Below are 25,424 nucleotides of genomic sequence, written 5' to 3'. Positions count from 1 at the left end.
TCTACCCAGTTTTCTACCCAGAGTTTTTGTTTTCTGGACTCTTATTAGACTGATTTTTTTTTTTTATTTGCTCCCTGTGTTTTTGTTCAGACTGGTGGTTTCTAGTGGAACGTCTGGGAGCCGTTCCTTGAGGGGGGGGGGTACTGTCATGGTTTCAGCCAGGTCTTTTATTTTGTAGTTCATTTTCTGTTTCTATTAGTTCTAGTTTTACTAGTCACTTCCTGTTTTATTTTGAAACTCGATCTTCCCCCTGTGTTTCAGTTCTGTTTACTTCCCCTTCCTCATGTGTGCTCCCTTCCCCCACCTGTGATTACCTGCTCCGCCCTAATGTGCTTCACCTGTGTCCAATTGTCTTCCCGCCCTCCTGTGTATAAAGCCTGTGTGTTTCCTGCCCCTTGTTGCCAGTTCGTTTTGTGAGTCTTCCATGCGACACAGCCGTCCAAGTAGCCTTTCTGCTCTTGTGATTTTTCCCTACGTGTTTTCGAGTAAGTTTTGGATTCTCTTGTGTGTGACTTGTTTTTTGGATTTGACTACTGCTTTTTTGCCTTTGCCTTTTGGATACCTTTGCCACGTTGACTGATCACCCGTGTACCGAACCCTGGCTTATATTAAAGGAACTGAGTTTGTTTTCACCTCCGGCTAAGTCTGCGTTTGTTTCCGCCATCTCACAACCCCTGACAGCAATAAAATATCAGATAAAACTAGTGGTGAGATTGCAGACTGTAAACCAACCTGGTCAAATGCATAAAGAATTACTTGCATTTCCTGAAGAAAATGCAAGTTTGGTTGCCACAGCAGAGTTTGTTTTTACCAAAAAACAAACTCTGCTGTCACCATGGTAACAGCAGAAATGGTTTCTCTATCTTGTAATTTGTAGGAGGAGTAGCATTTTGCAGAAGACATGGAAAATGTTTAATATCTTTAATATTATAATATTTGCAATTATTATTGACGGTTTCCACAAATGTCCTGAATGAGCTGAATCTTTTGATTGTTTGAATGGTTTGAATCGGCCCATGCATTCTGAAGATATGCTGAGCCAACCGAAGACATGGAAAATGTTTAATATCATTAATATTATCATATTTGCAACCAGGAATGTCCTGAATGAGCTGAATCTTTTGATGTTTGAATGGTTTGAATCGGCCCATGCATTCTGAAGATATGATGAGCCAAAAAACGTACAGAATAATAATAATAATAATTATAATATTTGCAATTATTATTGACGGTTTCCACAAATGTCCTGAATGAGCTGAATCTTTTGATATTTGAATGGTTTGAATCGGCCCATGCATTCTGAAGATATGCCAAAAAATAGATAAAATAGAAGAACAAGAGTTTGGTTGCTGGGCAACCAAACTAATAATAATAATAATAATAATAATAAAGAAAAGAAGACAAGATTTTATTTATTTATATATATATATATATATATATATATATATATATATATATATATATATATATATATATATATATATATATATATATATATATATATATAAATTCATGTAGAATTATGAAAGTATGTGCAAGCAATAATACAATAATAGTTTGAATCAAACTTAAGCACTTTTTATAACTCGTGTAGTATTTTGATTTTGATAATTTCAATAAACGTGCCAGGACTGTATCATTTTATGTAGTTTTATTCAAAAACAAAACACAATTTAACATGAATTTGACTTTAAATGAGATTTTTCTTGTGGCTAAAGAAAGAAATAATACCAACAACAATTATAATGAAGACACACACAAAAAAGTCTGTCATTGCACTGCCACGAACAAAGTCACTCCTATGAGACAAATGGGTGAAACTGGTCACAGTTTAGTTCCTTTTCAGACAAGTGTTTTTACCTCCATCCCTTGTGTAAAGAACACAATAAGCTGTAGGCCCCTGAAATCAAGAGCCTGTTCAGTGAGGAGGATTAGCCCTTGCTGCCTCAGGTCAGGAGTACATGCTCCAGTAGATGGTGTTAAAGAGCAGGTAGGATAGAGGGAATGCTAGCCGGGAGTACGAGTCGATCAGATAGCTGTTGCTGACCAGCAGGTCCACATTTTCGCGCACTGACCGCTGCCGGCGAAGGCGGGTCCCCTCCGTGGGCCGGATGTCTGGGCTTTGGGTCGGCGTGGTGAGGGGGTCAGAGGTCAGTGTGGGCGCCAACTGAGGGAACGGAGTCAGCTCAATATCATTGTCATGGAAACAGCCGTCAAAGGCCATCGCCTGGCTGGCATTGAAGGTGGACGGGATCTGAAAAAGCACAGGAATGATACGAAAGCAGTGATACGAAATTAACATGTTAATTAATAACAAATATACAATATATAGGACAACAAAAACACCTTTAGGGTCCAGAAAAATACTCCACCTCTTTATCAGAATATATCAAAGCTTGTACAAGCTTCTGCCTTAGGAGACTGTGGGGTCATATTCAGGTGTAATGTCTGTATTTGGCCACTAGAGGTTGTCATTAAGTAAAGTATCAGCTCTATGTGTATTGTTGCTGTTACTGTACTGTGGAGTAATAATCCCTTTTGTCCTCTGTACTGACCTTCCCTCTCTTCATCTTCCTCATCTCCTCCAGAGTGGTGCAGTAGTTTACAGCTGCGTATTCAATCACAGACAGGAAGACAAACAGGAAGCTCGTCCACAGGTAGATGTCCACTGCTTTCACGTATGACACCTGGAAAAAAACATGAAGGTTCACATGTACAAAGTCACATATAATGTGGGCTATAACCTCTCCTAATAACATTTACCCCAAGATATTCTATCTTTAGTTTTGATTATATATGTTTGTATTTAAATTAAATTGCATTTAGACTAATAGAAAAACATTAGAAATTAAAAAATCATTTGAGATGATTCTTTTTTGTTTTTTGTTTTGTGTGTGTGTGTTGTCCTCCCCCCACACAAGCACAGAGACACACACATGTGCTGGATGCAAACAGCTGTTACCTGAGGCATGGAGGAGGACACTCCTGTGATGATGGTGGACATGGTGAGCACTGTGGTTATACCTGCAGGGAGGGGAACACAGATCATTAAGATTAAGTATTATAAGCATTAATAAGCAGCACAACAAAGGACAACTTTGTATCAGCATCAGAATGCAGAATCTGTGCGTATTAAACAATGTTTATTCTCCACCCTTCAACCTCACTTTACACCATTACACACTGATAGCTGTTTGTTACCCAGAGAAACCCGAGCTGGAACCGCCCTCCTGTCGATCCAGAAGGAGACCCAGGAGAGGACAACCATCAGCATAGTGGGGAAGTACGTCTGCAGCATGAAGAAGAAGATGTGCCGCCGTAGGATGAAGTTTATGAAGAGGCGATTGTACCAGCCTGACAGAGTGGAACAGACAGACACTGATGCTGAATGTGCAGCCTCCAAAACAATGTGGCTGTAATCTGCTGCTCCATTCATTTGGTTTTAGTCTGTCCGACAAATATTTAAAACCTGCCTTACAGGGATTTTCTCCAGTCCAGACACAAGAGTATTAACATTAATGTCGGGTGATAAGGTCAGTGTTCCAGTTCATGGAGGTTTTAGGGCTCTGAAGCTGTGTTTGGGGGGCGGTGTCATGATGAAAGTGGAATGCACTGAAGTTTTTCTTCATTTAAAATAAAGAAGCCAGGAAAAAAACAGCAGGTGTGTCCACATACTTTTGGCTCTGTTACTAATCCTCGTCAATATCCTGTGTTCTTTTTGTAATTACAACCTCATCCTTTGAAATCAGGTTATTAAACCGCATACACATACAATATTTTATAACATTCCATTGACTTTCAGGAGACTTACACTCATCAAAATCTGCCCTAAAATTGAGGATTTATGCACTTTTATGGACACACACACACCGACACACACACAAACACACACACCGGTGCTGCTGTAGAAAGCCAGGCCACTGGAGGCATGGAAATGCTCAATGAAGAACTGTGACAAGACAATCTCATCTGTCCTCAGAGAATCGTTCCCATTTTTCCAGTAAAGCATCAGGTCGTTCTCATTATACGCGTCTACAGAGAGAGACAGAGAGAAGAAGAGTGAGCATTGTTGTAGAAGACACAGGGATGAAAAGAACTGACGAAGGAGACAGTGAAAGCTTGACGTCAGATTTACAACATAAATCTGTCACTATTGTGTATTTCATGAGGGAGTCTCACAGCTCTCCAGCTCCAGCGAGCAGTTCTGTGTGTCCAGAGGGAAACTGCTGAAGTCCATCGAGCACAGGGCCGTCACAGTGACTCTGAACACACACACACACACACACACACACACACACACATTTTTTATTATTCCTACTCTGTGCTGGAGAGACCTGTTTAATGTTGCCAAGGAAACAGAGCAAAATGTTTCTTTGTTGTCTCATTTTATCAGAGGATCTTGGTTAAATATTCACAAAAGGTTGATTTTCTGGTTTTCTTGTTATGTCTTTTATCATTCTGATAATCATCCCTGATAATACCTTCACTGTGGTATGTTTAGTGCACATGTGAAGTATCGGTATGCATCAGATTGCATGATGCTACCGTACCTGACGCTGTAGAGGATGTTTCCATCAGGGTAAACCCGCAGCATGATGTTCTCCATGGTGGTATCGTGGATGAAGGAGCGCTTGGAGTGCACGAAGAAGACGTCAGGAACCCAGATCTTCTTTACCAGCCGGGAGTCGAACGTCCTGCTTTGGTTGTTTCGAGACGGGAACGCCAGCCGCTCGTCCTTCCAGTAGTGACGCAGGTAGAGAGTCATGGTGAAGTCCTGCAGGGAACAGTGAGGTTTAAAAGGTACTGCAGTTTATTGTATTTTCTTTGTGTTCGATTCAATGACTGAGATGTGAGGTGACTGAACCACAGAACCAAAGTCTGAGTGTCAGTTTTCCTCAGTGTGCCTGAACACAGCACTGCAGTTTGAACTGGAGGACAGACCGCATGCAGGCTTTCATCATTCCAGTCCAGGCTGCCATGACAACACCTCCCTCTGCACCATCTATCACTCCTGGGTGGAATAACTTGTAAATAAGTTCAAAGTGGGCCACTTGAGGGGTCACAAACCAGAAAGTGAACAGACAGGAAGTGACGTCATTGCAGCATTGTCTGTTTGTAAGGAGCTGCTTGATGTTTCTAGTGTTTAAACAGCAGAGTAAAACAATCATTGCTCACCATGTTGACTTCAGAGATGCTGTCAATGCTCTCCACCTGCACGTCGATGCCTACAGGGATGGCCGCGCCTGAAACAATGACATGGAGCGTCATTAGTGTTGTCATAAATCACTGCTTATCAGTGAAGGCTTACCTCCACATCGCCTACAGGAAGAGGATCCTCATACCAGAGCTGCACATACTCAGAAAGGTGCATGAGCACAGACTTTTCAGTAAGAATCAGTTGTGTGTCATCGTTTAGAGTCAAAACCATGTATTTCTACTTCTATTTTTTATATTTTACAGCATTTTAAATCTAGAAATACTGTTCTACAACTATGAGTGAGGTCTCCATATTTTTATAGCACGACAGATGCCATCTTGGATTTCTTCAATGTCCAATCACCTAGAATTGGAAATGTCTTTAGTTCAAACTGACCAGCAATAAAATGGATTTTCCAGGAATAGTTCATTACTGTAGCTGTAAACAGCTCTAAAACTGCTCAGTAAATTCAAAATGGCCGACTTTGTGATGGGTTTAGGATGTGGCCTCAAGACTTTTTTGTAGATCTTGGTAAATATGTTGGTTTGTGGGGGGAAAAATATGTGAACACAGCAGACAAAGAAACATCTGACCACAAACCAACCGATCATTCTTCTAATTATGAAGACAATGATGCTATTTTACTACACAGAATTCTAGTATTCGTATTTGATTTTTACACCTGACACACATACTGCTTCATAAAAACTTTCTGAAATGATTCGTAATCCTCACATAATACACACATAATAGCGGTTTTCGGTCACTTCTATCACGTCTCTTTCTTTAATCCCATCATCTGCACTGGCCCGCAAACCTCATTTTGGTTTGTGACATCCTTTGTGTTTGGCACTCGTCCCCTTATCTCCTCCTCCTCTTCCTCCTCCTACTTTATCCGCCTCATTAGCAGATTAAGCTTGTTTAACCACTAAACCTGAAAAACCTGACTTGTACATACAAACAGAGCAGAAATAGATGAACTGCAAATCCCCACAAAAACAACACAACAATCATGGCCACTCTGCTTCTGATTGCTGCTCCGCTTTCACAGAGCAATCAAGTTTAGGAAGAAGGACGTTTGCCTAATCAACATTGGCAATGTGTAGCGGTCTCTCTGTAAATCTGCTAATTTTAGGATTTATCCTCAGCTGTGGCAAAAACAAAAACTCATTCCTGTTTCCACCACAAACATCAACAATGACCTTACCACCGTTTCTGTGGAAGTTATGTTAAAAGTCCAACAATGAGCGGAATGCTCATGTCTGAACTTTCACCGTGACTCAGTCAGCTTGTTAGGGTGACTTCTTTTAGACTGGATTAAACTTAGATTTCTAGAAAAGTCTTTAGACAAACATTATTATATTCTCATGGTTGTTTTCACTGCATTTAAAGTCGAATGCAGTTCCACAAATGGCCACTTGAGGCTGGCTCCAGAAGTAAGCAAGTCACCGTAGTCGGCCATCTTTAAAATATCATTACATTACGGCAGAAATAATACAAAAAAACACTGTTTAGGTGTAATGCACATATTAACCAAAGAAGCAGTTATTAATTAATCAATGAATTAATTTTACACTTTTTGATTTTTTATAATATGTAATAACACTAGACGGACATAAGGGCACAGAACATTCATAGACACTACATGAAAACATGTTGTAGTCATACATGGTGATACCAGGCTGCTGACAGTTGATCCTGAGCTGTGTTTAGGGTGCATAACTTTACATAAGTGTATGACAAACGTGAGAAAATGTCATGTCAGTATAGATGAGGCAAATTACCCAAACCATGTCTGCTGGCTGTGTGTGCCTAAACACACACAGCCATTCATTTGGCTTTGTCTGTGACCTCCGTCTAGAACGTGGTTTACTGGCTTAAATTCCTGTTCCCACCCTGAAGACAAGTTTGCAGCAAGAGCTGATTTCTCCTTGTGCCTCTGGATGTAAAGGGTGTTCATTTAGCCTGAACATCCACAGGCTGACAGGTCCATAAACACTTTGTTTAATGAAGTTCGTCTGTCAGCCAGGACCATAAAGCTGCTGCCGCAGCCTGGCTGTGTCCTTCTGTGACTCGTAAAAAACCACCAGCGGCGCAGCATAGCTCTGACAACGACCGCTGCTGATGAGAGAAGCCTGGAACAGAAGATTCTCACTCTTTGTCTCTCTGCTCCGCACTGTTTTCCTGTTACAATGTCACACCAAGGCAGGTGTTACACAGAGACCCATGCAGCAGGGAAAGTTCACCTTCATCCTCAGTACCAGGGTTCGTTTGCCCTAAGACACCAAGAAGATAATGATATGTTGAGCTTGCAGATTGCAGGACTGTAACCATGCTAAAACACTCACTTAACATACTTATATTTGTAGATGCAGACTGGTCCACTGATGTAAAAAAAAGACAACTACTGAGTTCTTTTTCATATCTTGGGGAAGAAGTAGTAGTCTAGGGGGAACCTCTCAGGTAAACAGGGTGCAGTGGTTAGCTCTGTTGCCTCTGTGGAAGGTGTGAGTTTGTACGTTCTCATACTCCCAAATGTCCCAAAGGCCTGCATGTTAGGTTGGGAACTTTAAATTGGTCCCAGGTGATTGGTGTAAATATAAGATTTAATGGTTGTCTGGCTGTATGTTAGCCCTTGTGACCGGCCACCTGTACAGTGTGTACCCACCTCTCGGGCATTGACAGCTGGGATAGGCTCCAGTCCCCTTTAGTGGTAATCTGACAGCTAGAATCTACATATGTTTACTGAGAGCTAACAGTGCTGCCAGCTCTCCTGTTTAGAATAATAATACACGCATGTGCGTCTGGCCTTTAAAACTCTATCTGTCCACATGTGCATTGCACAGATTGTCCTGCTGGTCACTAAATCCAGCTCAGGAATTTTATTTGTAAATAATCTACAACATGTCTGTCAGTGAGCTGCGCTACTTTTACATTAAAGACACAGGAAATCTGATTTTAAAGTCGTGCTTTTTGTCCCAAAATGTTTGTGTGCTGCGTGCTGTAGGATGAGTCATTTAATCCCCGAACGCAGCGCCGCAGATGGATCAATTCATGCAGGCATAAGCAGCATAACGCAGATTTGACTTTCTGTTACCACGACCCAAAGGCGGGGGAAGATGAGAAGTAGGGATGGGGTGGATTAAAAGGTGATTCTCTAGGCTGCTTTTGGACAACATCAGACTACAGAATCCATACAACGCGGCCATGCGGAACACTGTAAAGTAATGAAAGCTCTGCTCACAACAGGAAAATCCATCTGTAGCTTCTCTAGCTCGACACTTTATTTAGAAAACCTTTAAAACACTGTATCAGTGGTTTTCTTTGTTTAAGCGCATTTACAGTAACCCTTACTATAGTGTTTACATCACAGCCAACCTTTCAGGAAACCTCACTGTACAGTTATTTTTCCTTTGAATCACTGCCCACAGCTCACTGTTGATTCATTGACTCAAATACATCAGCTGGAAAAACAACCCAACAGATCTGACCTTTGTGAGCAGGATAAAGAATAAGATCATCATGCAGAACAGAGAATGTGAAATAATGTTGGCATTGACCTTCCATAACTCAAAGGTTTCCCATACATATTGCAGAAAAAAACGAAGCACACTGCAACGCCATTTAAAAGAAGGATTATCGCACAGTGCATTCAAATGTGTGGGATAATCACATGCATGGACAGGTGTAAAACCAAACAGCATCCTCCAGCACTGAGAAATGAAGCCCACACAAAGGTGTCGAAAGCTGCACTTCACCCAGCAGCCACTTGGGGGTGGCCACAAAAAATGAGTCGTTTCCCATAGGCCCATAGACCTCTATGTTAAAATGTCCACCCGAAAAATTACAGCAGACATAAATGTATAATTATATATGTAAATCGACTCAGGAACCACTAGAGTGGTGGTTATGTGACACAGAGGAAAGGACATCCGAAGGTATGGGGTTAGGTAAAGATCATCTTAGAACAAATTCATAACATTAATCATTTTGGAAGGAATCCCCATGAACACATAAAGAGGTGTAGTACACCAATGTAGTACTGTCACTTTGACATAGTTTTTTATTATATGTATGTATGTATATTTATTAATATGCTAGCTGAATTGTCAAAATGAATGGAAACAGATGGGAAAAAACATTTTAAAGTTTGTGGTAAAAACTAAAGTTGAAAAGTCGAAAATGTGTTTTAGATGAAAAATGAATTCTGACGGTAAAGAATCAGCCAATCAGAAGCAACACTTGTTACTGTACCTGAAAGTAGGGCAGTACCAGGTCATAACTGTGGGCCGCTGTATACCAACGTTTGGCAGGCAACCAGCAGAATCCAGGGCCTGCTAGTAAATCAGTTACAGGCGTCATGATGTGTAACGTCTTTGTGGACATAGCTAAAGATTGCAGGGGTTGATTTAAGTTTATGACATCTTTTAAAGGTTAACCTATATATAGAAACATAACAGGTCCTCCACATGTGCAAGAAATAACAAGAAATGTCATATGGAGTATTTCTGGAGGTATCTGATGGTGGGATGGTTTTGACTCTCTCTCTCACACACACACACACACACACACACACACACACACACACACACACAGCTACATGCTTATCTGAAGGAGAAAAAACTCTGTGAGATTTTCCTCTGTGTAAAATTATAGTCCGTGGAAATGCCGCAGGGCCGTGGGTCAGACAGTGGTGCTTTTGTTGTCCCCACCCTGAATGACAGGCAGGACCACAGAGACGCCAACAACCATATAGACCAAGGGGGAGGCAGAAATACAATGTGTGAGAGTGTATAGGAACACACCTCAGGGGAAACAAAAAGGCTTCAGGCTCCAGGCTATGTATCGACAAGTTTACATTAAATCAAAGTTAATTAATTATAGTTATTAATATTAATAGTAATAGTAATAGTTGTAAAAGGATATTTTTTTTAATGTGAAAGATTGAAACAGGAAGTGATTAGATGGGGAACAGTGCTGAAGACACTTTAGATTGAAAAAGGAATTGAAGCTCAAAGGTTGAGATTGAGGGTCAGGGTTTGAACCTGTTGGGCCCGTTGTTGTGACCTTTGTCATGAGCTTTACTGTGACCTTAGCGTAAGGACTGTACCACCTTTAAAACAAACCTCACCAAAATATTTTACCCAGGAAAAGATGTATCACTGCTCAGTGGACCTCCTGTTCAAGATAATAACTAAAGTTATCTATCTTATCTATAGAAGATAGAGATCTTATCTACAGAGCAATGATAAGATCACCTATACTCCTACACCTGCTTTATATAATGTAGATAAAGGCCTATTGTCTATTTTCATTTTACAATAAAATGACTCTATTTGCTAGAATAAAAGCAGGTTTTTGAAAAAACAAATAGGTTGAAAATGATTTCCATGGGACTATTCAGGAACTGTTAAAGGGTTAAGTGTCTAATAAAGTGATGTAGAGTACATTTTTGTCCAGATTAGATCATTAGAAGAGTAAAAGGAAGAAAGGAAGAGATGTCACCACCAGAAAAATAACAGCATTGTCCACAGATAATAAAAAAAAAACTAAAAAGAGCCATGTTTACACTTTCATGCCATGTGGCCTCTTGTAGTTGTTTAAATAATGGTGGTAACGCTTCAAAAGACTGGGTGGAGACCAGAGCTTGAATCAACAGCGGCGTCTTTGACTTCTTCCTTTAACCTCGGTCATATCCCTCCGCTAAACAGTGAAGGTGTGCCTAACATCCATATCTATCCAGACCTTATTTTAATAAAAGGCTGGATTTGTTTGCTTTTGATATGTTTGAATTAAGGAAGAAAAAAAAACAAATTCTAATCAGGTCACAGTGACATTTGACCACTGAGCAAGCCAATTATGAAATAAAGTGTGAAAAAAGGAAGACAGAGGATGATGATGATGAGGCTACAATCTAGACTAGATTTAGGAACATTTCAATAAAAGAATAATAAATAGACCACAAGAACCAATAACAGGCTACAACAGGTCACTGACTCTTGAAGCATTATCTCCTCAGAGGGTCACCTTCAGATATGGCCTTGACTTTGTTATGACCAGAAGGGCCCTGAACCAGACTCACAGAGGGTTAACCTTTGCTCTGTCATGCAGCTCAAGGCTGAGGGTGAATAACATAATGAGAATTAAATCAAATCATGCATTGTCATTTAATTACAAAGAGATTTACTGACACAAGTTCTGCTTTTATGGCCAATAATAAAAGCCTTTATTTTTTACAGCTTTTTCTAATACAGCCATAAACGTTCCATGACGTTACAAATTCCTGGCTGCTCCTTCTAGATACACTAAAATGATGGCCTCTGTGATAACAGTGCAGAGCTGTAAAAAGCTCTTTATTCAGTATTATTAAGCACTGGGCAGCCTTCAAACGAATTAGTTTTTTATTTCACTGTAAATTGAACTTTAATCGTGCAGCACATCATTACTGGTTTTTATTATATAGTTGAACACTGGATTCTGATTTGCAGCATTCTGCTGTCTGCTGTTTCTGGTCATGTTATGTTTTTGTCTTTCTTTTTAATTCAGGTCGACTAATCAAGTTATGACATTACGGTGTGTATAGATAAGTCCCAAATGGTGCATGTTTATTTGCACATACAGCGGATAATTTATCATGTGGCCAATGGAGATGCATGGAGACACGGTAAGGCCCGGAGGAGTCAGAAAATATGCCTCCATTCTGTTAAAGCCTGTATAAAAAATCAGGATTGTAAGATGATGAAAAAAAGATGTTACTCCTCTTTGCAGATGATGTGCCATTTTACAGGAAATAATCAAAAGCCCAAGAGAGTCTGTGTTCCTACTCTCATCTTTTTAAAGTCACGAGAAATCAAGATCATGATCACAAGCAGCTAAAGTTTTCCTTTGCAGGGTGGCCTCGATTATTCTATAAATTAGGGTGAGAAATTTGGAAATTTGAGTTGACCCAGGACTCACTGAGGGGATTACAATAGGATATATCTCCCAGCTGGCTTGTGAACTGCCTGGGATCCCCCAGGAGGAGACAGAGAGGTCTGGGTGTCTCTGCTTCCCCTGCTGCTCTCACGACAACAGTTCGAAGAGGGTACAAACACAGCTGCCATATATAAACCACTGACACTATAGCTGCACGTTCTGAGGGTTCCACCTCAAAACAATTTTGAAGAGGTTCTATAAATAAATATTAAAAATCAAATCTGTATCTGAGAAGTAGCCAGAATAAAAGATAAAAAGAAATAGTAAAGGTCCTCAGTGCTAAGACCGTAATAGTTTTTCTTCCATACATTGATATTTTTACCACAATGCTCATCGTATAAACATTCACATGACGCGGTTGCTTTGAATGCCTCTGCATGAACGCACTATTGTGTGTTCAGTCCTGGTGATCTTCATGGCAGTTTGTTTCCCACCCCTCCATCTGCTGCAAACCTGGAATATAATCCAGATTAATGCACACGAATCCCCCCGACTCACACAACACACACACACACACACACACACACACTAGAGCACTCATTATATTGCAAGAACACACACAGGGACAGACAATCACATTTGAGTGAGCACACTGAGTACTACTGTATTTCAAATGCATTAATGAGCACACACACACACATATACACACACACAAACCACACAATGGTGTAATCTGGGTCAGTGTTGGTGATTTTGGATTGACACATCCGTTGTCTGGGTGACCCAGTGTGCATCACCAAACTACTGCGTCATCGGTGTGGACTGATTTCCTCTGATAGATGATGTGTGAGTGAGTGGATTAAATCATCAGACATCAGAGATGAAATGAGGAGTGCCTCTGTCTGTGTGTGTGTGTGTGTGTGTGTGTGTGTCTAACCTCCAAACCCTGGTCTCATGGCAAAGTCGTGCTCCTCAATCCTCAGCAGTTGTTCACTTTTTATTAGTAGTGTTTTGGTGCTGTCCTGCCTCTTCAGCTTGTGGTCGATACGGCTGCAGAACACACACACACACACACACACACACACACACAGAAAGCATTCAGAGTGATTAGTTATAATAAGGCTGTAATTACATGTTTTGATTAGAGAAAACACAGATTGTGGTTTTCCCTCTTTTTGTCCTCCGCCTCCTTCCTGCCACTCGCGATCATTCTGCCAAAAACATAACCTACCACATACCACGCAGAGATGTGCATGTGTACACATGTGTGCACACACAAAAGTATTTTGTTATGCCCTAAATCAACCTCACTCAACAAAACATAAAAACCTGCTCCTGGGAGCATGTCTTGTCCTCCCCTCCCCCTGCTAATAACCTGCTCCGCCCTAATGTGTTCCACCTGTGTATAGTTGTCTGGATGCAGGTGTGTCTAGAAAAGTGTGTGTTTTCATTCAGTCTGTCCCAGATCATCTTGTGTTTTCTGAGCGTTCCAGCACTATTTCCCCAGTGAATTACTTCTTCTTGACTTCTGTATGACCAAGCATGTTTTTTATATTTATTGTCTTTCTCCTAGCCCTTTGTACTGTTGCCAGATGGGACTGACTCCCGTGTACCGACCTTATTTTTTTGTATTCAACTTTGGATTTTTTCCATCCTCAACTGAATCGTTGTTGAACCATTCCAACAAGAGTGACCTTTACATACGTAATTTACTATACATGATTTCTGGGATGCAGCAAAAACGGAAAATCTATATCCCATTATCCCGTTTATTAAGCTTTATATGCAAATATTTATTTATTTATTTACTATTTTATTATTTATTTATATATATATATATATATATATATATATATATATATATATATATATATATATATATATATATATATATATATAATATAATAGCCGAATACAAAAAGTACTTCAAATGCTGACTGTGCCTGAATGAATCATGTTGGATGCTCAGCTCAGTCAGAAAATATAACCAAGTCTAAGCATACATTTGAAGTATTTCTTAAAAACCACTTTATTCTACCTGTCTCAATAAAAAATGCCAAAATATGTATTTCATAGTAACAAGTTCAATTGAGACAAGTAGCCATTTGACAAAAGTTCAAACATTTCATGGAGAAATGAAGAGAAAAAAAATGGAAAACTGGTTTTGTAGAGGCTGTAAAATGCAAATAGTTCAATATCTGTAGATGCTGAGTAAAGCTTGCAGAGAAATAAAAGGAGAAATGCTTTAAGCACCTGTGTACATGTGTTAATCCTATAAGTCTTATTTGAAGGCTGCTACAGTTACATCTGGTGTTGATGTTTTTCAGTAAAATTAGCTACAGGATGGAGATTAGCATTAAAATTGGTTTGTTTTGTGTGTGAGATTCAAGGTTAATTTAAGGGATTATGGAAATGGGATTTGGCTCAAATTATTTTGTGACCTCACAGTAATTGAGGAACAGACACAGTGTGTGTGTGTGTCCTTCTTTGATCTTTGATCAAATCATGTCGTTTATCTCTCATATTAAACAGTCACTTCTAGACTGGACTACTGCAACTCATTATTGTCTGGATGCCCACATTACTCCATCAACAGTCTGCAGCTGATCCAGAACGCAGCAGCTAGAGTTCTGACAGGAAGCAGCCAAAGGGATCATATCTCTCCTGTTCTAGCGTCTCTTCACTGGCTCCCAGTGGACTCAAGAATACACTTCAAGATCCTTCTTCTAACCTACAAGGCTCTTCATGGACTTGCTCCATTGTATCTGCAGGACCTGATTGTACCATATGTTCCTAATAGGACACTCAGATCTCTGAGTGCAGGTTTACTTGTAGTTCCACTTTTTCCACTTTCAGCTATCAGGCACCGCTACTATGGAACCAGTTACCAATCTGGGTCCGAGAGGCAGACACTGCCTCCACCTTTAAGACTAGACTTACAACTTTTCTGTTCAGTAAGGCATATAGTTAGCCTTAAACATAGTGTGTAGGGCTGGTAGGTATAGTTACAGTCGCCTCAGCCACAGGTAGAACAGGTGTCATAGGCCGATAAAATCTTAACTTTTAGCACAGCTATGCTGCTCTAGGCCTACGCTGTCGGGGGGCACAAACACGACCCACTGAGCAGTTCCCTCTCACCCTCTGACCTCTCCTCTGCTCTCCTTAGTCTGGCTCACACTGGTAATATCGTCTCATAATCTGTGTTTACTGTCTTCCTCGTAGTTTTGTGCCTCGCTCTCGCTCTCTCTCTTTGCAGGTCTCAAGACCTGCATGCTGACCTGCAGTCCGGCCTCTGATCTCTCCTGTGCTCATCGACTTCATCAGCCCCTGCTGCTCATCTTTGCTTTAATTACTATCAAATTACTATTACTACTTATGGACTGACGATATATATAGATATCCATTATAATATAATCAGTTTCATCTTGCTGTCATGTTTGCTCTGTACTGTATCATGTTTGCTGCATGTTTGCTCCTCTCTCTCTCTCTCCCTCTCTCTCTCTCTCTCCTTCATCCTCTCTGTCCTGTCTCCCTCTTCTTCTCCTCCTCTACCCGGCCGACTGGCAGCAGGACTGGTTCTTCCTTAAGTTGATGGGTCCTGCTCAAGGTTTCTTCCTCTTAAAGGGAGTGTTTCCTTGCCACAGTGCTCTTAGGGGGGTTCAGACTCTGGGTCTCACACTCTGGGTTTCTGTGAAGCTCTTTGAGACAATTTCTGATTGTAAAATGCTCTGTATAAATAAAACTGAACTAAATTTGTGTGTGTCAACGTGTGACTTTTACAGATACAGCAGCCTGAAACAGATGTTTACATATCTGATTCTGCAGACATCATGCATACTGCACATGAACTCAAGCTGCTTGTTTTGAAACAGTTACTAACATGAACATATCAGATTTTAAAGCTTTTTTTCTATTGGACCGTGGGCTCTGCCTCTTTAGGGCTTGACCTGTCACAGCAGAGAAATGATCTGCCTGGCTGCTTCTTGTTGTTGTTCCTACACACTTTCAGCGTGCTACCTGGCAACAAGCCATGAAAAACATGTCGCATTGCTCCTTTAAAGCAGCCTCACTATTGGTTCATTTTATTCACAGCTCTGCTCTAATCTCCATGTTGCCTCTGCACTTCATTTCCCAGAGATCACCTGTCATCAAAACAATGAGGGCTGGGCGCTGACATTACATGTGGATCAAGGTTATATTGTTATCTCACTGTTGCGACACACACAAACACACACACACACACACACACATAAACACACACACACACACACAAACACACACAAACACACACACAACGGATGTGAAGAACAAAATGTGGCTTTTACAAACACTCTGTCACTGGAACAGAGCCGGAGGTCAGTTATTAGCTAACAGGCAGTAAATAGTAAACAGAGAGCCATTACTATTGTTACAACACTTACATCAAACAGTTCTTTGTCTACAGGTCATGTTTGACATTTTTATCTATGTAGTCAGAAAACCTCCATCAGCTCCTAGAATTAAAGCTTCATTCATTCAGCCTGGAAAGTTTCTCTCTTTCACTCAGAGCTGGAATATGTTGCAGTGGTCAGTCCCTCGGTGGGAGCAGCACAAACAGCACAGCCAATGAAACATCTACTTTTTCCCCATTTAAACTAATATAATCAGAGTGGAAGAGCGTCTCAGGGGAAGCATCACGTCATTTTTACAAATGCGCTGAAGTGAAATTTCCTTAGAAGCAGGACTCTGTGGTTTTTACAACAAACAGGAAAGTTACAGAGAAGGGAACCTCTGTTTGAGTGCTACTCCTTCCAGGAAGTAATTTCAATGACATATGTATGACAAACAGAAATAAGGTGACTAACACATTTCTGTGTGTGGACTGTTTTAACCCTTTAACACCACCCTCAATAGTTGATGAAACGCCTGTCAAAGGCATACCCAAATTAAACTACAAGCTGTTTGTGAGCCCTTAGGAGTATGTGCAAAAGCTTGGTCTCATTGTGAAGGTAACACTTTTTTGTAAAACAAGGCTGCTTGACAACTGGAGCATGGTGATGTTGATTAGATGACAATATAGTGACACAGGCTGAAGTCTTACCTATTCCCAGTTAAAAGTAGATAGTAATTGGACAAGAAATGACCATTTGGGACAGGTTTTTCTGTAGGTATTCCCAGGCGCTCTCCAAAAAGTGCCATTTGGAGTCTCCAAATGGACACTTTGGCACCAAAGTGCATAACTCTGGAATGCTTCAACATACAGACATCAATGAGAGCTCTAATGAAAGGTGCCACTTAGAGGAACCTCATTCCATATTCAGATTCACTATTAGTATGATTGAAATAATGTTAGTGAAGCAAAAACACATTGAATGCTCATTATTCTACTGAAACTGAAATTGTGCATCACAAGAAAAGACTCAGAACAAGAGATATGGTCAAAAACAACACCTTTATCTAAACAAATACCCAAACTACTTACAGCAAACTGTTTACATGTTTACAATTCCACAGGTTTCACAGCCACATGTTGTTCTCAGTATGCCACTGTTACAGTCACGGGCTGCTACAAAGCACAGCTAGAAAGCTTGATGGGTGTCTTACTGTCACCAGAGATGTAGACTGGCTTGTGATGTTGTACACTGGGAGTAGGAGGCTGCTCTGGCTCTGGTGCTTGGCTCCCACTCTGTATCTGAATCAGTTTGCCTAAAATGCAAAAAATAAGGTTTTCATTCACAGAACAACTGTATCTGCATTCATTGTTCACCTCACAAATCAATAGTAAAAGTGCACACCACACAGGTAAACAAAATAGAACAGTGTTTGCCTAAAATGCAAAAAATATATATAAAACAAAATAACTATAGATGTATGTATGGTTGTATGTATATATCAGATATTCATTCACAGAACAACTGTAGCTGTATTCATTGTTCACCTCACAAATCAGTCCTCCACAACTACTTTTGGAGGAATAGTAAAAGCACACACCTCCCCCACACAGGTAAACAGAACAAAGGACCCACACAGGTAAATGAAATAGAACACAGTGTTTGCCTAAAAATGCACAAAATATATATAAAACAAAATAACTATAGATGTATGTATGGTTGTATGTATATATCAGATATTCATTCACAGAACAACTGTAGCTGTATTCATTGTTCACCTCACAAATCAGTCCTCCACAACTACTTTTGGAGGAATAGTAAAAGCGCACACCTCCCCCACACAGGTAAACAAAACAAAGGACACAACACTGTATTCACTAATTCTTTGAAACGTCTACATTCTATTTATAAAACTGCAACATGTATAAAAGTTACACTTACTTGTCATGGACAATATCTTCTCCTTCAATGAACATGTCCTCCTCCACCGAGTCAACAGACGACACATAACTTTGCGCATCCGACACATCCTCGTCAGAAAAGTCGCTTTCCCGTCTCGTACACTCTTCAATAACTTCTTCAACAGTGTAATTCTTCTTTTCCATGCGTTTCGCCATCTCTCTGGTCACTGGAAATACCACTGGAATGGAGATATACGCTCACTCTCACTATTACGCATTTACGCATGGACAGCCGGCATCCATTGTTCATGTTTACGCTTAGGCCTGTAGCCCACCCTCCTTCCACAACCCCTTCATGTGGGACATCCCCGTGACGGAAATCTTATTGGCTATACGTCCATTGCATCAGATTCAGCGTCAAATATAATGGGCTGAAAATACAAGCGTAAGAGTGGGGGGAGGTGCTTCGCTCGATATAGTCGCTCATTGGATTCTTTTGGCTAGGGACAGGCCCTCGATCCTTTTGTATGGTCAAACGAGCTGTCAATCAATAGAGTAGGGAAGTGGCTTTCCAACGAGGTGTAGGTTGTCAACAAAGAGCACAAAATGGCTGCGCCCAGACGGAGATATTGCAGTGAAAACATGAACCGTCCCGTCCTCGGGCCGCGTGTATACAAAAGGTTAAGTTGAATCACTTTACTAGGAAGAGAAGTTCACACACCACTTTACAACAGAGCCCAGGGGTAGAGAGGAGAGAGGATAATCTTAGCTGCCGGCCCATTGTGTTGTTTGAAGGCTATCAGTAGTCAGCAATTACTAACAATGACTAATAACTTCAGCATTTAAAGGCTTCTAATGTTTCTTGCTTTCGAAGCTTGTGGTGCGTTCAAAGCCCTGCTGCTTTGTGGGGCATTCCGTCTTTCCAGGTCAATGTAGTGTTTTCATATTGTTCCAGGATTGGAAAATTGTTCAGAGGAATTCCAGGTTTTCCAGGACATAGGAACCCTGCATTAACCCAGAGATAGACAGCTTCTGTAACTTAAACTTGCAAATAACCCCTTTGATACCCAGAGTTAAAGAAAGCAGAGAAGCATCATTAGATCCTCTGGTAATGTCAGTGGTGAAAGTAAATTATGGTAATGACTGTGTTAAAGTACAAATTTGTGGGATCTATCTTTGTAAAGACCCTGTAATCCTCTCTGCATCTCAAACACAACTCTTCAAACTCTCAGTTCTGATTTTTCCATCTATTTCAGGTTCTAATGGATTTTGTGTGTGAGCACTTTCCTTCTTTGAACTCCATTTATGTGACAGTGAGGTATGAAGAGAAATTTACTGGATCACCTGACCGGGTCACCGGGTGATTTCTTAATTTTATGTTGCTGTAAACATAGGGAAAACATCAGTAAATTTAGTCACTCTGTGTGTTCATACTCCTGCAGGTCAAGGTCATGTGACCCGCAAGGACCTGAAGGTCTAATAAATAAACTATTCAGTCATGTGTGTGTTAAGCAGGGGTAGTCTTTCCCATGATCTTAAAAAGTATTACTGTGCTACTTTTTGAAAACTAACACTAGGGACACAAAGTAGAAGTAGTAGTAATTTTAGAGGACCATGATGAAGATTTGTGACCCACAGGCTGGGTGTGTAAAATATGTGTAAAACTGTGTAAAATATTGTATGTATATTTTTTAATATATTGTGCTCTAATTAAATTAAATTAAATTCAATTATGAAACCTTTATTTGTCCCACAATGGGGAAATTGCTTAAGGGAGCCCAGCAAAGAGCACCATACACCAGTGAGTACACTGGAGGCTATGCAGGTAAAGTATCTTGCCCAAGGACACACAACAGTGACTAGGGTGGAGTTGGGATCGAACCACCAACCTTCCGGTTATTGGACAACCCTGCTCTGCCACTGAACCACTGCTGCCCACTATATGGGTTTGGACCAACAACAAAAGTATAATAGTCATTAACATGTTAGTAATGTTTACTTTATCACGTGTTGATTGACTTTTTGTTCAATTTCAGACAATAAGCAGGAAAAAATGATGTTGTGAATATCAGGAGTTTGCAGCTAATTCTGCAGTCAGAACCTGGAAACGACTGCAGGTGAACAGACAGAGGGAAAAATACTGCACAGCATTTCTGACCATTTTAAAATATTACATGCAAAGATTAATAATTCCAGTCGGTTTCCATGCAACCTCCACCTCAGCCAAGTGTAGCGACCTTGTCTGCATTCCTTTGAGAGTCTTTCAGATTATCACTCATCTGTGTAAATTTAAAATGTGCATCAGGACAGGAGTCATGTTATGTTTCATGTTTCAATCCTCGCAGCAGTTTTCCTGTTACAACAACATGTGTGTATTAGTGTGTGTGTGTGTGTGTCTCACCCTCCAAACTTGAACTTGCTGTTCTCCCCTAGGAAAACCTCTTTGTGCTTCCTCCTGCCTGAGCTGCGACCGCCGGTCACCATGGCGACGAAGCTGGCCGCAGCCAGAGCCAGGCAAGTCAGCACGTCCGCCTTCATTTTTCACAGGTTTCCCTGCCAAAAGTGACACAACTCCAGCATCCCGGCCACGGTGCCCCCTCCGGTCCCCCCCTGCTCCACCTCTGCAGTCTGACGCTGTCCTCCTCTGACTAAACCTGGTGGTTTTGGTCCAACATCCCACAGCTGCTGGAAGCTTCCACAACCACAGAGCTGAGCGAGACTTCCAGACGGGACAAGCACATGAGGGAGCTCTGGTTTTCTCTCACAGGCATGTATCTCTGCTGGTTGAGCCCGTGCAGCTCCTCCGTCTCAGGCTGAACATCCCAGTGGTCTCCAGGAACCTTCTGCCGTCCTTCCACCACGTCCATTCAGTCCCCTCTCTGCCTGCCTGTCTGCTTTATCTGCGATCTCTCTGATTAAAATCGATATGAATCTATTCCTCGCGGCGATAGAGGAATGACACTAATTCCACTCTAATCCTCTTATCTACAGCCACAGCAATCTTTCACTAACCTACAAACAGTCACACACACACACACATCAGTAATCAGGATTTTCTCAGCAGGACAATGAAAAAACAGGCAGCAGGTGCGATTATATGAGGTGGGCACACACCTACACTGTGATGTGTAGTGAGAGAAAATGAAGTTCGGAAGCAGCTCAAACAACAAAAGATCATCAAGATCAGCCGACATTTAATCTGAGCTGCTCCTAATCCAGCCTCACCTACAGCCTCCCTCCGTTTACACCTCTGGAAGACGTAATCCAGCACACACAAGCATCACAGCTACAAAAATGACTTCAGTTGCAGGTTTCCATGCAATGGGAAGCACAAAGAGCACAGTCTGAAAAAATAGGATTAAAAAGATCCCCCAAATCTCAAACTCCATAAATGACCACTTGAGACCTCCATGCTACAGTGTAGTGTAGTGTAAACATTAACAGCATGGATGCATTTGAGTGACACGTGGATTCAGCCTTAAACGACCCACATCAGCTTCACGCCTGCTCCACCTCTTTGGGATAAGACGAAGGAGTATGATGACAGGACGGCACCGATCAGGAGGCCTACAGCATGATAGCAGCTAACGACATCCATTGTGCACGAAGATTTGTTATGTAGATGTTTAGATTTTCAGATCAGATCATCAGATCGGTCCACCCCCATTTAATTAATCTACAATATGACGCCCCTTTTCCAGTCAAAGTAAGTTACATCCATGTAACATCTGACAAAAAGCATCTGTTAGCAGAAGGCTATAAGAATTAGTAACAGTATGAAGCACAGAGAAGGTGATTCAGTAAGAAGTCATTTGTGAGTGATTATTAGCTGTTTACTGCTCAGTGACTCATGGAGATAGTAACTCATTCAAAAACTAATTAACAACATTGACATGTTGACTGCAGGAAGGATGGTGTTCACTTACTCTGAATTGTTTTCCAGTTCTAGTGATACACACTCTGGTCATATGCCAGATGCACAGTCAGCATGTCAATACAAGGAAAGGTTGGCCAAAATCCTTTCTGGGAGGTTGGACACTGGACTCTCATGGAGGAGTCCCAGATCAGGTCGTGATTTTCACTCACTCTTTTCTTTCACTTTGTCTCACTGTTTCACTTAGCATTTAGTTATAAAATTCCATGTCTGGGTTTGGGATTAGGGTTAGTAGTTAACAAAAAAGACTTCCTGCCTGAAAATGAGCACGCTCCAATGGTGTCAGCACATGCTGAAGTACACTGGATGAACTAAACAGAAGTCCATCACCTAAACACACCTGTGGTAATTCCTCACAGGATTCCTACTTCACTCTTATCAGCGGTTGAGATAAAGGTATAAAGTGAAAGAGCAGCGCCGGCCTCTCCTTAATTATGACCTCTTACCTGCTTTTAACCTCTGCAGGGGTTGATGTGGGTGTGAATGGGAACTGCAGTATGGCTTCTCTGAAAAAAGGAACAGTGACCTCAGGAGAGTTTCCCAGGTCAAAAGGAGGTTAGATGGTGATGCTTTTACTGATTTTATTTAACTAAATAATTCACATTAAATTAAACCTTTTGAAGCTTCTCACACGTTTCACTGTCATTGACACAGAGAGTGTGTGTTTGGGATCAGCAGGTGTCGATCGGCCTCTCTGCCTCCTGTTCCACATACAACACATAGCACATGGTACACATGGAGCACGAAAACAGCTCTGCACTTTGAAAACAAACCCCTCTGACATTTCATGGTATGGCAAACATTGGCAGAGGGTCTTCTGTGTGTGTGTGTGTGTGTGTGTGTGTGTGTGTGTGTGTGTGTGTTTAGGACTTTGCCAATCACAACCAAACTCCACCCAGTGGGTGTGTGTGTCTTACAGTACCTCCTGTATGGTGAAGTGTGTGTGTATCTGTGAGAGTGTGTGTGTGAGGGCAGCCTATTCTCTAAATAACCTGTTGATCCAGTCAGCTAACACTCAGTCTCAGGAGGCAGCAGGCTCGGCTCTTCACTCCTCTTCCTCTTTCTACTGGATTTTGTCTGAACTGGTGCTGAGTCACTGTAAGTTTTTTTCCTGTTCCTCCAGCTTTCACACTCACACACACACACATTTCCCAGCACTTCACTGACAGATGGCAGTGATTTCAGCTCTGTGACATCAGTCGATACAGATATCAGGGGAGCTTTCACTGTTGATGCCTGGGGACTGTTGTGAGTACTGAATTGTTACTTTCATTGATTATGTTTTACTCTGACAAATATACCAGAGATTTGAACAGTTAAATGTCTGGAAAAATGTAATTTGGTAACATGATGGAATCTAATTGCGTGTGGTGAAGGTGTGAAGCTGTCAGTGCACGCAGGGTCACCTGGCAGATGAAGGCTGAAGCCTGAATAACTCATATAAAGCCGTAATAAAGCTGACAAATAGAAAAAGTTGATTTATATCCTGATGAAACTTTCTAAATCTTTAGTCACAATTAGTCAATAAATGGGAGACTCCATGTTTCCTTTGACTTTGTCTGCATTTTTTATTAGTGAACAAATAATCTTAATCTTAATCTTAATCTTGATCTTAAATGCTGTCGAATAGTCACATTCTGCACTCTGATCCAGTCCAATTCATTTTAAGAGTTAAACTGTTGTTTTTTGTTAAGTAGTCATGTTTGTTAATGTATTGCACACTGGTCATGATGATCGCCTTCAGAGTGAGAGAACGAAGGGTGCTAAATGCAAGGATACGTTTCTGGGCTTCAGGGCTTCAGGGCTCATTCCTGACAGTATCATGTACACTCTGCTTCACCCCAGTCTTTTCTGCCCCAGGGGAACATAGCAGAAGGAATAATAACAGTTTTTAGGGCACATTCCCCCTTTTTTCTCCATCTGTCGGTGAGTCTCAGTTAAATGGACAAACTTGTTTTTTGGCTGCCTAAAAGGAAGACACATGGGTGCATTGTTGTTGCACTTTTTTTAAAACAACAACAATGGGTGCGGCTATAACTCTGAGCTGCCGTTCTTCTGTGGTGTGTAACACATGGAGAGCAGTTGGTTGTGAGAAGGATGCAACATAAACACACAGAGGCTGTGACAGTGACACGTTCTCCCATCGAGTATCAGAGTATCACCACCCTGCTCGCCACGCGTGCTCCAGTAAACTGTCCTCACCTTTTGATTGACTGCACACGTTCTCTGTCGCACTCTCTGATGTAGCTCACTTATTTGTTTTGAAGAGTTCAGATAGTGTGGAGATAGCGTGAGAGGCCTTATATTGTGCATGACCAGCAGATGTATCCTCTTCCTCTTTGTCTCAGAGAGGAGCTGGATTTGGAGGATAAGGAGGAGGAGAAAAAAATGACAGAGGAATGATGGAGAACACACAGAAGAGGTGGTTGTGGGTATTTAGAGTATGTAGAGGATGAAAGGGCTTCAAATCTTACTTTCATTTTGGTTCTCAGTGATGAAAAGAGAGATCTGACAGTGAGAGCAGCCAAACCCTCCCCACTCATCAAAGGATCAGACCTGGGTCCTCCTCAGAAAGCTGCACATGCTCTGTCACGTTTACTCTGCATGTCCCCCCTGTGTCCATATCATCAGGAGTGTGTCTCTAATTATGCTTTTTCTCATCCCTCTTCTATGTCTTTGTGCCATGCCAAACCACCTAGAGAGATCCAAGGAAAAACCTGCTGGAAAGAAAAAAGAAGGTGGAAAGAGTCTGAAATCAGCGCAGTGGAAGGAGCATGGACTGAAGGCCTGTCTGCAGGCGTTTCTCTGTGCCACGGGAGCATATGTGCGTGTGTCTGTTTCTTTCTTAAATGTGTGTAGGTGAAAGGAAATCATGTCAGCGATACACACCTGGGTCTGCTTCCTCCTCTGGATCAGCTTCGCCACACAGGACAAAACCCCAGGTAAGACACAAGCGGCTCTTTGTCCGGCAGCTTCAACTGATCCGTCAGCAGGGAAACGTTCACATGGATTAAAAGACTGAAGGTTTCTTTACAGAGCCTGATCCACAAAGGGGGAAAAATCTGTGCATCTTAAAGCCGCAAAATGTAGGATTCTTTCATATTAGT

At 41.3% G+C, this 25,424-nt stretch overlaps 1 protein-coding gene across 2 annotated transcripts; it reads right to left on the bottom strand.

Moving 5' to 3' along the window:
* Positions 1-1,829: 1,829 nt before the first annotated feature.
* LOC114453168 (gamma-aminobutyric acid receptor subunit rho-3-like) lies at positions 1,830-20,921 on the bottom strand. 2 transcript variants are annotated; one of them, XM_028432904.1, is made up of 10 exons: positions 20,785-20,921; positions 13,050-13,162; positions 5,176-5,243; positions 4,551-4,774; positions 4,180-4,262; positions 3,895-4,032; positions 3,202-3,354; positions 2,963-3,024; positions 2,556-2,687; positions 1,830-2,254 (listed from the first exon to the last, which is right to left on the bottom strand). In XM_028432904.1, exons 1-10 carry the CDS (start codon positions 20,919-20,921, stop codon positions 1,952-1,954), a joined length of 1,413 nt encoding a protein of 470 aa, XP_028288705.1. In that variant the 3' UTR covers positions 1,830-1,951. The 2 variants fall into 2 exon arrangements, with proteins under 2 accessions (XP_028288705.1, XP_028288704.1); XM_028432903.1 differs by lacking the exon at positions 20,785-20,921 and having other exon boundaries at positions 13,050-13,865.
* Between the last annotated feature and the right edge of the window lie 4,503 nt (positions 20,922-25,424).

This window comes from Parambassis ranga, chromosome 20 (assembly GCF_900634625.1).
Source record: "Parambassis ranga chromosome 20, fParRan2.1, whole genome shotgun sequence".
NCBI lineage: Eukaryota > Metazoa > Chordata > Actinopteri > Ambassidae > Parambassis > Parambassis ranga.
This window is presented reverse-complemented; position numbering and strand designations above follow the sequence as displayed.